At 33.2% G+C, this 15,932-nt stretch overlaps 1 protein-coding gene, 1 non-coding gene and 1 pseudogene across 5 annotated transcripts in view; 1 reads left to right on the plus strand and 2 right to left on the minus strand.

The window, feature by feature from the left end:
• The window catches only part of LOC142609500 (N-acetylglucosaminyl-phosphatidylinositol biosynthetic protein gpi1), a 28,764-nt gene that overhangs the window by 10,607 nt on the left and 2,225 nt on the right, over window positions 1-15,932 (plus strand). Inside the window, exons 1-7 of one of the 4 annotated variants that reach the window (XM_075781091.1) lie at window positions 9,161-9,374; window positions 10,230-10,446; window positions 11,840-12,232; window positions 12,371-12,511; window positions 12,618-12,721; window positions 12,817-13,038; window positions 13,585-14,079. In XM_075781091.1, coding sequence (XP_075637206.1) covers window positions 10,279-10,446; window positions 11,840-12,232; window positions 12,371-12,511; window positions 12,618-12,721; window positions 12,817-13,038; window positions 13,585-14,079 — 1,523 coding nt within the window. In that variant the 5' untranslated portion in view covers window positions 9,161-9,374; window positions 10,230-10,278. Of the gene's footprint in view, window positions 1-9,160; window positions 9,375-10,229; window positions 10,447-11,839; window positions 12,276-12,370; window positions 12,512-12,617; window positions 12,722-12,816; window positions 13,039-13,584; window positions 14,080-15,932 lie in introns of those variants that run through there. The other 3 variants (XM_075781093.1, XM_075781092.1, XM_075781094.1) reach the window with 3 other exon arrangements.
• Window positions 497-2,974, minus strand: LOC142609232 (protein FAR1-RELATED SEQUENCE 5-like; annotated as a pseudogene).
• TRNAI-AAU (transfer RNA isoleucine (anticodon AAU)) lies at window positions 8,955-9,028 on the minus strand. Its single transcript has one exon. It is a non-coding gene; the product is annotated as a tRNA-Ile (tRNA).

Below are 15,932 nucleotides of genomic sequence, written 5' to 3' on the forward strand. Positions count from 1 at the left end.
TCACTCCAGGTGGATCATGATGGAAGATGATGGATTTAAAAAAAAAAGTAATTAGTAGCATCATACCTGAGTAATGTTATCTACTAATTGTGATGGTTGTTCAACATTACTATGTTCTTTGTAAGAGTTAATATTAACTGAGGAATTGACCTATGTGGAAAAAAAACAATTGTCACATAAAACAAATTTATGAACCTACAAATTCATGTTCTATAATGGAATGTAAATGAACTTACTCTATTTAGGTCACCAAGTGATTGAACTTGTCTTGCTCCACTAGTCTTTTTAGGTTGAGCCTTCTTACTTTGAAATTTTTTTTTTCCCTTTCTAATGGACTTTTCAACATTTTTCTTGGACGACCTACAATAGGTTTTGTTTTGATCCCACATATGCCTTGAGAAATGTCCACATGTGACTCAAATCTAACATTCTCGGGAACAACTTCACCATGGACCTCACCCTCCATAGAGGACAAACAACATTTATTTCTCATTTCTTACAAATCCTTCAATATTTTGTGAAAACATTTATCAACATGTTCATACACCATCTCTCTCTCTTTTGTAAGTGTGTTAATTTGAAGACATTTGTGACTCAAATGAGAGAGACGCTTTCCCATTGACTCTTGAACACTACCTTTAATATTATTATCACGATAGTCCTTTATAGAACTAACCTTTGCATCTTGAGTTTATCTTTTCAATACATAATGGGCTGGAATTCTCTTAACATTTTTCTCGTCATAGACTTTCAAAGCGTGGGAACATAGAATTCTCAAAAAGCTAAACTTCATGCAACTACATTGGACTGTAGTACATTTCACTCTATATTCTGTGATAGAATCAGATTTATTAGCCTTGCAAATAGTACAATCCACAATCTTCACATATTCATCTTGAAACATTTTGAATATTTCTGGAGTGTACAATGCTTCAGCATGTCTCAACATCTCAAAATCAAATAGTAAAACCGGTGTTGTTTGCCTCATTTTGAACTCTGCTTGTAGTTCTTGACTTCGCTTATCATACAATACTCTAGAATAATGTCCAAAAAATTATAAAAGCCCACGTTTTGGCTTCATGTATTTCTTCAACACACTGTTTATTGACTCACTGCGTTGAGTGCTTTTCATATCAGCAGTGAACATATGTCGACCATATACTATAGACCATTTCTCGTTCACATCAAACATTTCACACAACCATGGATTATCAGTAAGATCATATGTCTCAAGCATGTTATTCCAAGCAACTATCGATTCATCTTCATCTTCAAAATCATACACACAATTACTAAGATCATTTCGAAATTGGCTTGATGAATTAAATATATGATGAGACGCTTGACATCATTCTGATAAATATGCCACACACATAGACGGTGATTTGATTCAGGAAACACATCTTCTATTGCATTAGCTATTGCAGCAGATTGATTTGTAAATATAGTTCTTGGTTGTTTTCCTGACATTGCATTTAAAAAAGTTTCAAACAATCACTTGAATGACATTATAGTTTCATCATAAAGTAAAGCTATACCAAAGATAATTGATTGTTTATGATGATTAACCCCAATGAATGGAGCAAAGGGTTGACTATATGAATTTGTTCGATAAGTGGAGTCAAAACATATAACATCCCCAAAGTGTCCATAATCAACTATAGATCTAGAATCAGCCCAAAAAATGTTTAGAATTTGATTATCATCGTCTAAAGTGATCCATCACAGTACGACCATCTCCTTTCTTTAAAGTCTCTCTCCTCTTGGAATTCACATGATTTTTATTATCAACATTCAAAAACCCAAGATTTTCATAAACACCAACTTGTGTACTCAACAAATCTATGGTTTGTTTTATTGATACCCTAGATTTTTCTACATCATCAACAAAAGCTTGTTTGGCAGGTGTAATTTTTTTATTTGATCTTAACATATGTTTCATTGGCGAAGGAGCAAACTCATGATTATGTTGTTCGTTAAAAGAAATAACTTCTAACATACCATCCTTTGAAGTTGACAAGTTATTTATGCTAAACAACCAATTCGTGAAATTGGGTGATGGAAAGATATTTGTTCACGACATTTGTCAATAGTTCGTTCACCTTGTTTTGAACAACAAAATGTTCTCCTCTTAACATGTCCAGCACTTCCTCGCCTAACATATTGTTTCCTTACACTGAAGCCCATTCTGTGAGCATATTGTTTGTAAAACTCATATGTACTATCATCACAATCAAATTTCATTCCAATCGTTGGTGCCTTAATTTCCTTATTGTGCTTACTCAGAGTGTTAGGACTTCCATCAGTAGGTTCTATTTGAACTTCTTCCTAAATCCAAACCAATAAAAATCAATAGTGTTAAGAATATTCAATATGAAAAATAATATTCAATTTTTTAATAAATGCAGCAAAAAAAAAAAAAAAAAACCATAGTTACTTATGGTCTTCCAAACAGCCACGATGAACAACAACAACAACAACAATATTTGGAACTCAAAATACCTAAAAATCTTATTCAACAGAAATAATACTCAAACTCCCTAAAAATAAATAGTAAATAAATCATTGGCACTAACAATAAATACCCATTCAAAATCAACAAAACCATCAGCTCTTAAGCTATAGAACTCAACTATGGTAATAATCATAAGAAAAAATATTCAAACTTCAAATATAATGCAATTTGAGAAACCAATTTGAGGAAATAATTATATTTAAAAAAACAATGTTTTTTTTTTCAAAACAATAAATTCAATGAAAATCAGACCTAAACAGATTGAGAACCATTGCATTTGTCACTGTCAAGGAGAATGCCGAGAAACAATGGAGTGGTAGGAGTGGTGGTCCTTGGCAGTGAATATATGGGAGTGGCATTAGCTAAGTGAGAAAGTGAATGTGGCGGAATCGGCAAAGGGGGAAGCGAGTGAAGAGGAGGAATGGAGATGTGGTCAGGTGAGATCGGCGACCACTGCATGTGGCTGCCCCTTTTTGGCCGGTCTAGGGTTTGAGAAAAACAAAGGTGGTGGAGGATGAGAGGGGCTTGGCTTAGCTGTGTGCCATATGGGTTAGATTGAGGGTCTGTTTGGATAGAACTTATTGCTAAAAACTGAAAACACTGTAGCAAAATAATTTTTAAATGTTTAAAAAATACTGTTCATGCCAAAAATTACTGTTTATTAGCCTAAAATCACTGTTCATGGCCAATGAACAGTGACAGACACGCTTGAAAAAAAAAAAAAAAAAAACTCAGATGTGGACATGGACGCGCAAATGCGCAATCCAAACGCCCTCTAAGAAAGTAGATGCCCTTGCTGGTTTGAGGTTGCTGAAGAAAAACAGAGGTGGCCGAAGGTTGAGAGAAAGGAAGCTCTGTGAAGGAGATGAGAGAGAGCAGTGAGAGGCGTGTTTGAGAAGAAGACCTCTTTCTGGCTAACAGTGTTAAAGTTAGGGTTAACAACACTCAACTTAAATGCACATGACCCTTGCTTATGTGTTTCTTTATGTGCTTGACACTTGTCCCTGTTTGCAGCAATTGCTGCAAAGATGTTTGGAAGAAATTTGTGTCCATATTAAAATATTATATTATTAAAATGAGATCGATCACAATTATTATTACATCAATTTATTAATATTTTATACTAAAAATTACTCAATAAAATTGATAGTTGTTTGTCTTTGGAAACTTTTTCTTTTTTGGAAACCTAAGGAGCTGTTTGGTAATGTTGTTCTAGTATCGTTATTTATATTTTTTGGAAATACGTGTAGGTAAAAAAGTGTATTGAAATACGTGTAATATTGTTTAAAAACTGAAAACGTATGTTTAAACACATGTACCAAACTGCCTAAAAGTTCATGATTAACTAGTTAAAACTTAAAACTCAAAATCGCATGGGCCTCATGCATGCAAACTAATACTGACTTTTTGCAAAGAGAAAATTGAAGAGCACCTAATCCACTGATGTGAACCAAAAAAAAAAAAAAGATTTATTTTATCAAAGGCCAATGCGATTTTGCCAAATAGATTTTTTACAATTTGTATGGTGGGATCAGTTTAGGTAATCAATACCCGATTATGCGCGTATTTTCACATGGCTTGTTGGTCGTTCTGATTAAAATTTTGGTAATGATAATTATACCACTTTAGCAAAAGACTGTTTGGTAATGATAATGATACCACTTTTAATGAAATTGATTAAAATTTTCACATGGCTTGTTTGGATAGAACTTATTACTGAAAATTAAAAACACTGTAACAAAATAATTTTAAAATGTGTGAATAGTACTGCAGAACCCATTTTTAATGAAAAAGTTGTTGAAAAGTAAAATTTGTAGGTGCATAAATAGGAATGGCAACGGGTCGGGTTCGGGCCGGGTTTTTGCATACCCGGACCCGACCCGCGGGCCAAGACCCGGAACCCGGACCCGGCCCGATTATTAATCGGGTTTTTTTTTTCGGGGCCCATATCCGCCCTGCCGGGCCCCACGGGCCCCGCGGGCCCCGTTTATCTTCTTGGGCCCAAATCTAGCCCAACAAATTTTTTTTTTAAGCCCATTAAATTTTTTCCCTAGATTCAAGCCTATTCAAGCCATTTAACATGGCCCAAATGCCAAAATTTGGCATTTAGGCCACATTATAAGGCAACCAAATCAAACCAAATTATAAGTTAATCATAAATCAATAAATCACAACTAAGATTTTAAATCAACAAATCACTTAAAAAGCTACAAAATAAATCCCACAAGTCTAAGAAATTACAAAATATCTTATCCTCCAACTAACAAATGAAAAAGACTAAGAAATTATTACAAAATGTCTTATCCTCCATAACCGGGTTTTTATCCGGGTCGGGTTTCGGATTTTTTTATAAAACCCGGACCCGACCCGAACCCGCTTCGGGTTTTTTTTTAAAAACCCATACCCGACCCTATTCTTTATCGGGCCGGGTAAAATCCGGCCCATTAGGGTCGGGCCGGGCCGGGTATCCGCGGGCCGGATCTAAATTGCCATCCCTATGCATAAACAATACATGAATACACTGTTTATGTAAGACTTAGTCAACAACTGCGGCTGAAAAAAAAAAAAAAAAGTTAAAAACGCGAAATGGGATCCACCTAGCAAAAGACACACATTCTTTTTTTTCTTTTTTTTTTTTGTGCTAAAAAAAGACATACATTCTTAATCATAACTTGTTATCATAATCACATATTAAAGTTTAAAACCAAATTGTGGGATCCAACTGGCACCATTTTAGACACTTACTCAATAATTTTATTTTATTTTAATGTATATATTATACTGACCTCTCAAAAAAATAATATATATCATACTGGTATAGATTAAAATAAATGTTGTACTAGTATCAAAAAATAAAAATGTTGTACTATTCAACAGTAAAATTAGGAGGACGTTGAAAATGATTAATTTACACAAATGATTTTTTATTAAACTCAATGTTGGCATTATTGTATCAACCTAATTGGATGCAGATAATGTCTATATGAATCAAAATTAATAAATAACGGAGAAAATTTATATACAGTATCTTAAGTGCTGTTTCTTAAGTTCCTCTCTTAAGATTTAGCCATGTGGCTACTTAATTAAAAAATATACTTCCATCCCATGAGAAAAAATCCACATAACAAAATCTTAAAAGGGGAACCTAAAAAATAATACTTAAGCATTGTACCTAAGTTTTGCTCATAAATAACTACATAGAACTGCCTTCTCAAAAAAAAAAAAAAACTACATAAAACTGGAGGTCCTATTTGGAGCCTTCTTCTTTGTGCACTTCTATTTGGAGTCTTGAATTTCTTGGTTATTGTTCAAATCTTCTTTTTGCTCCCATTCAAAAGGAAGAAGAAGAAATGAAAAGTCTCCAATCCAATTAAAATGAGTTCTATTTGGAGCCTTGAATCTCTTGGTTATTTTTGTTCAAATCTTTTTTTTTTTCTCCCGTTTATAAAAATAAAAAAGTATTCTTTTTTACTGTCAAGCCATGTTGTGCAATCTTATTTGTCTATGCTACATATTTAAAAATTAGTTAAAAAAAGTATAAAAAAAAGTTATTAGAAAACTATTTCAATTGCATATTTTAGAAATTTGTTAAAAAATTTGCCCCACAAATGGTTTTTCATAATTGGGCGATCAAAAGGTCGAATCACTATGTGAATTTGTTAAAAAAGTAAAAAATGTTATTAGAAAAACTATCTCTACTGCATATTTTAGAAATTTGTTAAAAAATGGGTGATCAAAAGATCAAGTAAAAAACTATAAAAAAGATAGTTGTCGTTCGTTAGCCCCTGGTTCTCCTTATTCAAACTTTTTTTTCCCTCTCAAGCCACGTCATGCAATCATATTTGTCAATCTATGCTGCATATTTTGAAAATTGTTAAAAAAAAAATTGTTTAAAAAAGGGAAAAACTAAAAAAAAAAATGTTTGTTAAAAAATGGGAAAATTATTTTTTAAAAAGGTTTTAAAAAAAATGGGAAAATTATTTTTTAAAAAGGTTTTAAAAAAAATGGAAAAAAAACCAAAAAAAGGTAAAAAAATTAGTAGTTATTGGTCTGTTAAGAAAAGGGAAAATTGTTTAAGAAAAATGTTTGTTAAAATTTGTTCATCACAAACTGCCTCGTGTGGCACGCCTTTTGTCACTTCACACTGGAAACCATCAGTAAAATTTGTTCATCTTTGTGTTTGAACCATTCTCCTCAATAAAAATTGAGAGTTTTTTTATATGTCCCCATTAGAAAACCAAAACCAAGAGGTATTGGTTGAGTTATATGGCTATTGACACTAACATGTTCTCTTAATTGAAAGAGAGTATATAAAATAAATAATCAAAAATAAAAAATCAAACAATCAAATGAACATTGAGAGTGAGCATATTGGGTGTGTTTGATAACTTTGATTGGCAAAGGTTATTTTATTTATGAACATATTTTTTTAAAAGAATAAAAATATAAAATTAAGTGGGCCATTCATATCGGGTTTTGTAAGAAGTGTTGTCCCAATGAGAAGATCTCAATTCTCATGCATAGACCCAATAGAAAACAGCCAAAAAGAATTTTCTACTGCTGGTATTTGAACTTGGATTCAATATTCAATCATATTGGATAATAGAATTGCTAATGTGCTACAACAAATTTCACGTCTTATTTATCATTATAAATCCTATTAAACCTGAAATTCCAAGTAAATGAGCTAAACCCTGAACTTTTTAAAATAACAATTAAACCCCTGGGCTCTAGCCAAATTATTCATTTTAACACCGTTTGTACTTAACAATAAAATGGCAGTTCAGTTCATTTCACGCTACTGGAGGAGAGAGGATCCCGGCAACCACACACCACCTCACGTGGCACGCCTTCTGTCACTTCATGCTGGAAACCACCGATAAATTTTGTTCATCTTTGTCTTTGAACCATCCTCCTCAATAAAAAATGTGGATATTTTTATATGTTCCCATTGGAAATACCAAGAGGATTTGGATGAGTTATATGCTATTGACACTAACATATTCTCTTAATTGAAAGCGAGTATATAAAAAAAATAAATAAATAAAAAACAAACAAACACCAAGAGTGAGCATATTAGGTTTGTGTGTGTGTGTGTGTTTTTTTTTTGTGGAGAAACCAGACCTGAAAGCTTGGCTGGGCTTTATTGAAACCAAAAGAAATTAGGAAACATCAGCCATAACCAAATGGGCTATGTCCTCGGGACAGTCTTCCAACCAAACTTGAAAGTCAGATTGGCAAAGGATATTTTATTTATGAACATATTTTTTTAAAAGAATAAAAATACAAAATTAAGTGGGTTATTCATATTGGGTTTTGTAAGAAGTGCGGTCCCAATGAGAAGATCTCAATTCTCATGCACAGAGCCAATAGAAAAATAGCAAAAAATTGGGAGTGTTTGATAACTTTGATTGGCAAAGGTTATTTTATTTTTGAACATATTTTTTTAAAATAATATATATACAAATAAAGTGGGTCATTTGTATTGGATTTTGTAAGAAGTGCGGTCCTAATGAGAAGATCTTAATTCTCATGCACAGACCCGATAAAAAAACAGCCAAAAAGAATTTTCCGCTGCCTTGATTCGAACCCAGATTTGATATTCAATCACTTTGAACATAGAATTGCCAATGTGCTACAATGGATTTCATGTCTTACTTATCATTATAAATCCTATTAAACCTAAAATTCAAAGTAAAGGAGCTAAACCCTGAAATTTTTGAAATAACAATTAAAACCCTAAGCCCTAGCTAAATTATTCACTTTAACATCGTTTGTACTCAATAATAAAAGGGTAGTTTAGGTCATTTCATGCTATTGGAGGAGAGAAAATCCTAGCCACCATATACCGCCTCACGTGGCATGCCTTCCATCACTTCACGCCAAAAACCACTAGTAAAATTTGTTCATCTTTGTCTTTGAACTATCCTCCTCAATAAAAATTGTGAATTTTTTTATATGTCTCCATTAGAAATTCCACGAGGTTTTGGTTGAGTTATAAGGCTATTGACTAGGCATGCTCTCTTAATTGAATGCGAGTATATAAAATAAGTAATCAAAAACAAAAACAAAAAAATGTTTGTTAAAAAATGGGAAAAACTGTTAAAAAAGATTTAAAAAAAAACGTTTTTTAAAAAATGGGAAAATTATTTTTTAAAAAAAGTTTGTTAAAAAATGGTAAAAAAAATGAGTAGTTATTGGTTTGTTAAAAAATGGGAAAATTGTTACAAAATAATTGAAAGCGAGTATATAAAATAAGTAATAAAAAAATGTTTGTTAAAAAATGGGAAAAAAAATGTTTGTTAAAAAATGGGAAAAACTATTAAAAATGTTATTTAAAAAATGAAAAAATTATTTTATAAAAAAAGTTTGTTAAAAAATGGAAAAAACCAAAAATAAAAAAGAGTAGTTATTGGTTCGTTAAAAATTTATTTGTAATTGGCCCATGCAGGTCTCGAACCTGCGACCTTCGCGTTATTAGCACGACGCTCTAACCAGCTGAGCTAATAGGCCATTTGCTGCTAGTTTACAAGAACTAGCAATATAATGTCACTATAAGTACAATTTACCCTACACTTTCGCTGCTTTTTTTTTTCACTGCTCCAAACTCCAAAAGTAGTAATTTCCCAGATTTCTTGTAATTGCAGCCTTCTCTTCCCAATTGCTTCTCTCTCTCTCTCAATATTCGCTTCCCCTGCGCAGCAGCGCCTGATTCGGGTTTGAGATAAGTGAAGAAACTTCACTGTTACAATCAGCGTTGCTTCAAGGCCATAGATTTCTCAGCTAAATCACTGTTTGGATGCCGAGAATTTGCAGGAAAAGACACCACAGACAGGCTCAAAACTCCACTAAAACCGAGGTTTTTGTTTATAGATGACATTAAATTTGAATGCATTTTGATTTCATTTATGTTAATTTAGTGTTATTATAGTGTTTTTAATTTTTCTAATTTTTTTTCCAGTGTTATATACTGTGTAAGATTTTCATTTTATATTTGGTTTAATTTTTGTTCATTTTTTTTATTTTTTATTTTATGAGTGTTATGATAAAGTTTGAATTTTTTTATTTTAAAATAATGTGTAAAATTTTCATAATTGTTAAAGATGGATTAAGTGGAAATACCCAAAAGATAGTATTTGAAATGGGGAAAATGAAAAGAGGAGAGAGAGAGAGAGTTGTTGTTGTTGTTTGAAATGGTTTGGTCATGTTTAGTGCAGAGTGATTAAAATGCACCAGTGTGAGTAAAAGTGAGTTGATTCAAATTGACGGAACAAAAAAGGTAGATGAAGACCAAAAATAACATTAGCAGAAGTGGTAAAAAATGATATGTCAATTAAGTAAATAACATAGATTACGACTTTGGATATAATAGAATGGCGGAAGAGAATATATATGTGGCCGAATCAAACTAATATGTTAAGAATTCATAGCCGACCCTAAAAAAAATTGGGATTAAGCTTGGCTGCTGCTGTTGTTGTTGTTTCTTATTTTATTTTTATTAGGAAGTAACACACACGGTACGCTTAGTAGGTTTTGAATCCACAACCTCACTCCTGAACCATTATTGTGGAAGGAGGTAGGGCCAATTGAGTTATAGTTCATTGTATGGAAATTATTTTAAGTGTTCTATGCAAATTCAATAATATTCACAATTTTTTGAGTTACTATGCTCAATGTATAAGATTATATAAATGGCTGCTTTACTCCATTACAGGATTTAGGGGACCATTGAATGGATAAAGAGGCACAATCATGAGGTGAAAATGAGAAGAAAGTGTAGGATATGGTGGCCGAAGGAGCTGGCATTGAGTGAACCGTTATCCTCCAATTTCTTATTTGGGTGGTTTGTGTCTTCTTCAGTTTCTCTTGACATAGTGGTAGCTTTTGCGTGTAGTGAAGGCTCTCTTTTGCATAATCAGTCTGGCCTTGAGGTATAGCACCTGTAATTTTTGAAGAATGCCTGTATACACTTACGGAAAATGGGGCCAGATACTCTTAGCATTAGTAATCAGTTGCATCCTCATTTTTTAAGTTCAAATATTGTAAAAGTATGACTTAAAGAAACACTATATGTTAAATGTTGGTTGTAAAATACCAGATTATGTTAAGAGCGATTTCTCATTTTTCCACCCTCAGGGTGAGGTAGAGAGGTGTGCTTGTCGTTTTTATTCTAATACACATTAATGCTTGCTTTGGTATTTGGGGTTTGTCTTAAATGTAGAATTCATGTTCCCACTTTTTAATTCATAACTTAGCAGGTATACATTGGAATTTTTGTTTTTTGATAAGTCACAAAAAAAAAAAAAAAAAAAAAAAAACTAGAAAAGAGGAAACTAAAGTACACAACACAAGTAGTTTACTATGGAATCCCAAGAGTTACAAATGCACATAAAAAGCATACAAGTAGACCGAAAAAGTGATAACTAACTGCCTTCAGAGTAGACATCCCCTGATACCTATTCTTAAGTTAAGCCTATTAGAGGAAGCTTTATTTTGTCATATTTCCTCCAATTAAATTCACACTGTATGGTCCACAACTCCACATTTGGCATAACAGTAGCATATTAGAATATTATATCCACAATGTTTTTATTTTATTTTGTTTTTTCATCAATGACCACTTGCTAGTTTTCACTTTCCACCCTGAATGGATCAAAACAGAACTTATTTTTTGGTTTTCTGGTGTCATTTCCCACTGTCTAACTAAAGCGCAATTCTTTATGTAGTATATATCTAATGTGATGTATGGAATACATGACAAAGGTCAAGTGTTGAAGCATATTGATTGATTGGTCATGTCATATAGGCTCAAGTTGGATTAGTGTATCGAATTATTGATTCTTGGCTAATGTACATTTCTCTAAATGTACCTCTATTGTTCTTCTATCCAATTATCTGTTATGATTTTGTTGTATAGGAGCTCTAGCACCATTTGAGCTCTAGCACTTAACTTCTAGATGGAGGGTGAGGTCATGGGTTCAAAACCCATTGGGTGCACCTATAACTTACCAATTAAGAATATGTTGTATAGGGGCAGTATGCTAGTGGTCACTTTTGTTTTATTATGGTAGCCCTTAATTTGGTGATTTTTACTTTTTGATGTCTCTACAAGAAGCTACCGAGATTTCCTAAGGAGCACCTGGGTGGGTAATTAGGAAAATATTTGGTTGGGTAAATGTTAAGCTATGCAACAACTCCAGAATGAAGTTTGCTCTTGTTATGGGAACCATAATGACCTTTAGAATATTTTTTTTCTTGGTTGGGTACCTGAAGGTGTTTTGATATGGTAAGTAAATTACAGTCTGAACAACTGCTTTTTATCAGGGGACACTTCATGATGCAAATGGGAACATGCCCAAATTTCTTCAGGATAAATCAAAGCTCTCTATACTAGGACAGCATGGTGTAGATCTTAACAATGATGGCCTGTTGTTAAGCTCCGGAACAAAAGAAGATCAAAGAAATTCCTCAATTTGTGGCAATGCTTGCGTGCAGAACAATAGAGGTACATTTAGAGAAAACCAAGGACACTGGACTTATGGGTGCCACAAATATGATGGATTATTAGGACAATGTACACAAGCTTCTATTGGAAGCAGTAATTGGATCCTGCTGCTAAATGATTTTCCTGAACAGTGTGGTGGAGAAATTTATCGGATTCCTAAATTGCATCACTTTCATTGGAATGGGCAAATAGTGTTTCAGTGTGATGTCCACGTATGTAAGACATGATGGCTACTTTTTTTCTTTTTTGATAATCGTAAGTCATGATGGCTTCTACTCCATGCTTGTGGCTCCTTGAAGCCATATTTGTTAGTTGTGATTAATCTCCTCTTGTTTATTTGAACAATGAAGGTAGTACTTTATGATACTCCCTCATATGGTGGTCACCATTTCTCGTTGCACCTGTGGAATTCATCTGAGCAAGTGAAAGCTGATTTCAAGAAACCCAAGTGGGTTGATGAACTTCACCAAAAGCAGCCACTAGTTGACTTGGTACCAGAGTTTGCAAGTTTTTTGCTTTGTTGTCTATTTTTTTGGTGCATTTAGACATTTTGGCTGCTTATTAAAATGCCTTTTCAATTTTTTTTTTAAAGTACAGGATACAGTAATTTTGGCAATTAACAGTGCTGCTTCTGCTAAAATATTTTTCGAGAGACATGTGGCTCCTAGGAGGCCCGTTGTTCGGTTTTTTATTGTTTGCAGGTATCTCTCTTGAAGACTCTAGTCTTGCATCCCGCCTTCCTTCTTCCCTCACACTTTGGCCTGCAATATCTGATGGCCTATGTTTTGGCTTTCAGGTTTCTTACCTTCATTTGGCAACTATTTGCAATGTCCATGGCTTCATTATCAACTTTATTCTACTTCATTCTTCAGCTTCTCCATATTCTTTTGAGTTCTGGATCACAATCATGGATATATATTAAATCAGCAAGGATATTCAGGTCTACATGGATAAGTATTCAAATCCGCTGCTGTCAGATCTTGTATTGGCCAATCTTCCTTCAAGATAATGGCCTGAGGTAAGATGAAGTTTCTGAAGAATACTTTTTATTTATACATCAGGTTTTAAATGCTAATTAATACTAGGGTTCAGTCTTTAATTAATACATCAGGTTTTACATCAGATTTGCACCTAAAGTTAGGTTTAAAGCCACTGTGATTTTCAATCGGTTTCTGCCTTTTCCTTTTTTTAGATTTAAGCATTTTAATTAGATTTTCTATCCTACTGAATCCCCCCTTACCAAAAAAGAAGAAGAAGAAGAAGCTCATTTCATGTAATTCTAGGGTTGAAGTTGATATTCAATTTGAGTATAAACTCAATAAATAAACATCTGTAGTCTATCTGCGGGGAAGGGAAGAACAAAAAAAGTTGGGTTGGGGGGGGGGGGGGGTGGAGATGATGGCCCAATCATTTAATCAGGGTGTTATTGCAGGCCTACAATACCTTGAAGGAATATCTTCTTAAATTAGCTAATGTTTTTATTATTTATTGGCTGAATTCATCGTTTGCAGTAGGTTCCTATTTTTCTCAACTCATCAACTGCATTTTTTATTCTTTTTTTAAGGTCTCTATCATGCGTTGAATATGCAGAGAAAGCTGCATTACGTAGGCATTCCATGTGGTCAAGCTTGGCTCTTGATGTTCTCTTGGGAAACTTGTTTGGTTGGGCACTGTTATACAATGCAGAATCTGCTTGCTGGTGGGTTATGAACTTTACTGGTGAAATTACATACAAATCAATGCGGTCAAGTTGTGCTTGGTTGATGGGAGCCCCTGCAGGTTTCAAGTTAAACACAGAATTGGCAGCCGTTCTTGGCATGGTTTCTCTTAATGCAATCCAAATATGGTCTACCCTTTCAGTCTTTCTGGGTTTCCTTTCCATTTATATTATTAAAGGACTTGCAATATCAGGGATTCTATTTGGGATGACAATACCAGCTGCTTTGATCATAGACTTTTTTTTACTAGCAACTTTGCATATCTCAACTCTTCATTGGCTGGTCTCACTTGTATATTCAACACAGACACAGGCATTAGCAGATTTGTGGCGCCTTTTCAGGTAACACTTTGTGATTCATTTCTTGGTTTAATTTTTACAACTCTTAAAATGGTCAAAATTCCAACTGGCTGTCATGGTAGTCACTTTTATCAAAACAATCATAAGCATTAAAAAGTTAAAAAAAAAAAAAAAAAAATCTTAACATTTAAATCAAGACATCATGCAGTTCATGCAATGCACTAGTGATTGATATAAGGAGCTTAACATGAGCAATGAATTATTAAAATCTTGTCATTTTCAGCTCCACAAAAATAAGGGAAGCTGCTCTTATAAGAATAGAGAGGATCCGTATGTTGTGGATTCAAAATCATTGGGTGCTGGGTATGATGTAGCACAAATAACATCAAGACCCTTGGGTCCAGACGTGGTAAGACCCTTAGAATGTATAACTTTAAGAAGGATTTTGTGGGAAACAATTAGAAAATTAAAACAAAATTAGGAATTAGCACCTAGGGTTGCTTTGAGTTTGCACCAAACGGGATAGAAAACCTAGGAATTAGCACCAAGTCATTGGAAAAATTCCAATAGAAAATGTATTGATCAATTGTAAACTTATCTTTGTCGGAATACAATAATGCGCTTAAACTCTAATCCAGATCGACTTGGGGCCAAGGCCCAATTATTGAATTATGAAAATAACGTTGACTCTAGGAAATTAAATATTATAATTGACTTCTACTTATCCAAATATATAAAATTGACTTCTAAAATTAAATAAACTAGATTAAAATATAACTGTCTTCATGCTCCATACATTAGGGCAATGTATCAATCAAAAGAAAAAGAGGAAAGAGAAAAACCTAATGAGAAATTTAGATGTGTGAAAGTTCATTGCAAAATGGCAGAAACTTATGAGAAATTGTGGTTTTTATGAGTTTTGAGGTAAGGGATAATTAATTTTGAAAATTCCTTAAGAAACATCCTTGTTTCTCTTAAACTAACCGTTTGATTTTGTCCTTTCGCTTTCTTTGTTCCTTTGTGTTCATCATTGTGAACTCAATGTTTTAAATATTTTTAATCTATATAACTACTCTTATTACTAATAAAAAAAAAAAAATCATTAAGAAACAATTAGAGATATTGGTTCATTGAGTGATTCTTCCTGGTGTTGCTGATAGTTTAAGAATCATTGCAGTTTCTTAAATATCTGAGCTGACTTGTCCGAAATCCTGTAAGTGCTATATTGCCTTTTTTCTCATCACTGTGATAAGCAACTTCGTAAGCATCCCTGGAGGTCAAGGAAAACACAAAATCAGTATATGGTACCTTCCTTATAGTGGGGGAAAGGGGGAAAAGATAATAAAAAAAAAGAACAAGGAAAAAGAAAGAAAAAGAAGAAGCAATGCAAAGAAGAATGAGAGATGGGAACTAAATACATAATAAGAAGGGCTTGGGGTTCTTCACAATGTTCTGATATTTTTGAGTTTTTAGATTCTCTTAGATCTAGAATTTGATTTATTTGTATTCTTATGATCCTTTGTGTTCATTATCTTAAGCACAAGGTTTGTTTCTTTATCAATAAAATTGAATTCTTGCCAATCAAAAAAAAAAAGAAAAAAGAAAACCATAATAAAGAGGAGGAGAAAATAAGAGATGGGGGAATTGCATGTGCCATGCATGCTGATTTATTGCCATTGCAGCAGTTTATACAGAACACTGTGTGTATATATACGGTTTTTTGGTAGATATGATTTGTCCTTGGTATGTTTTAACTCTTTATCTAGCCTTTTGGATTGCTAGATAATGGTCTTTGGATCAACTGAAAACTTCATCTTTTATGCGTTCTTGAACATCTGTTGCTATTGTTATCCATCTGTTTCAATTGAGTTCTCATTCATAGTTTCTTTCTAGGG

This window comes from Castanea sativa, chromosome 9 (assembly GCF_040712315.1).
Source record: "Castanea sativa cultivar Marrone di Chiusa Pesio chromosome 9, ASM4071231v1".
Taxonomy (NCBI): Eukaryota; Viridiplantae; Streptophyta; class Magnoliopsida; order Fagales; family Fagaceae; genus Castanea; species Castanea sativa.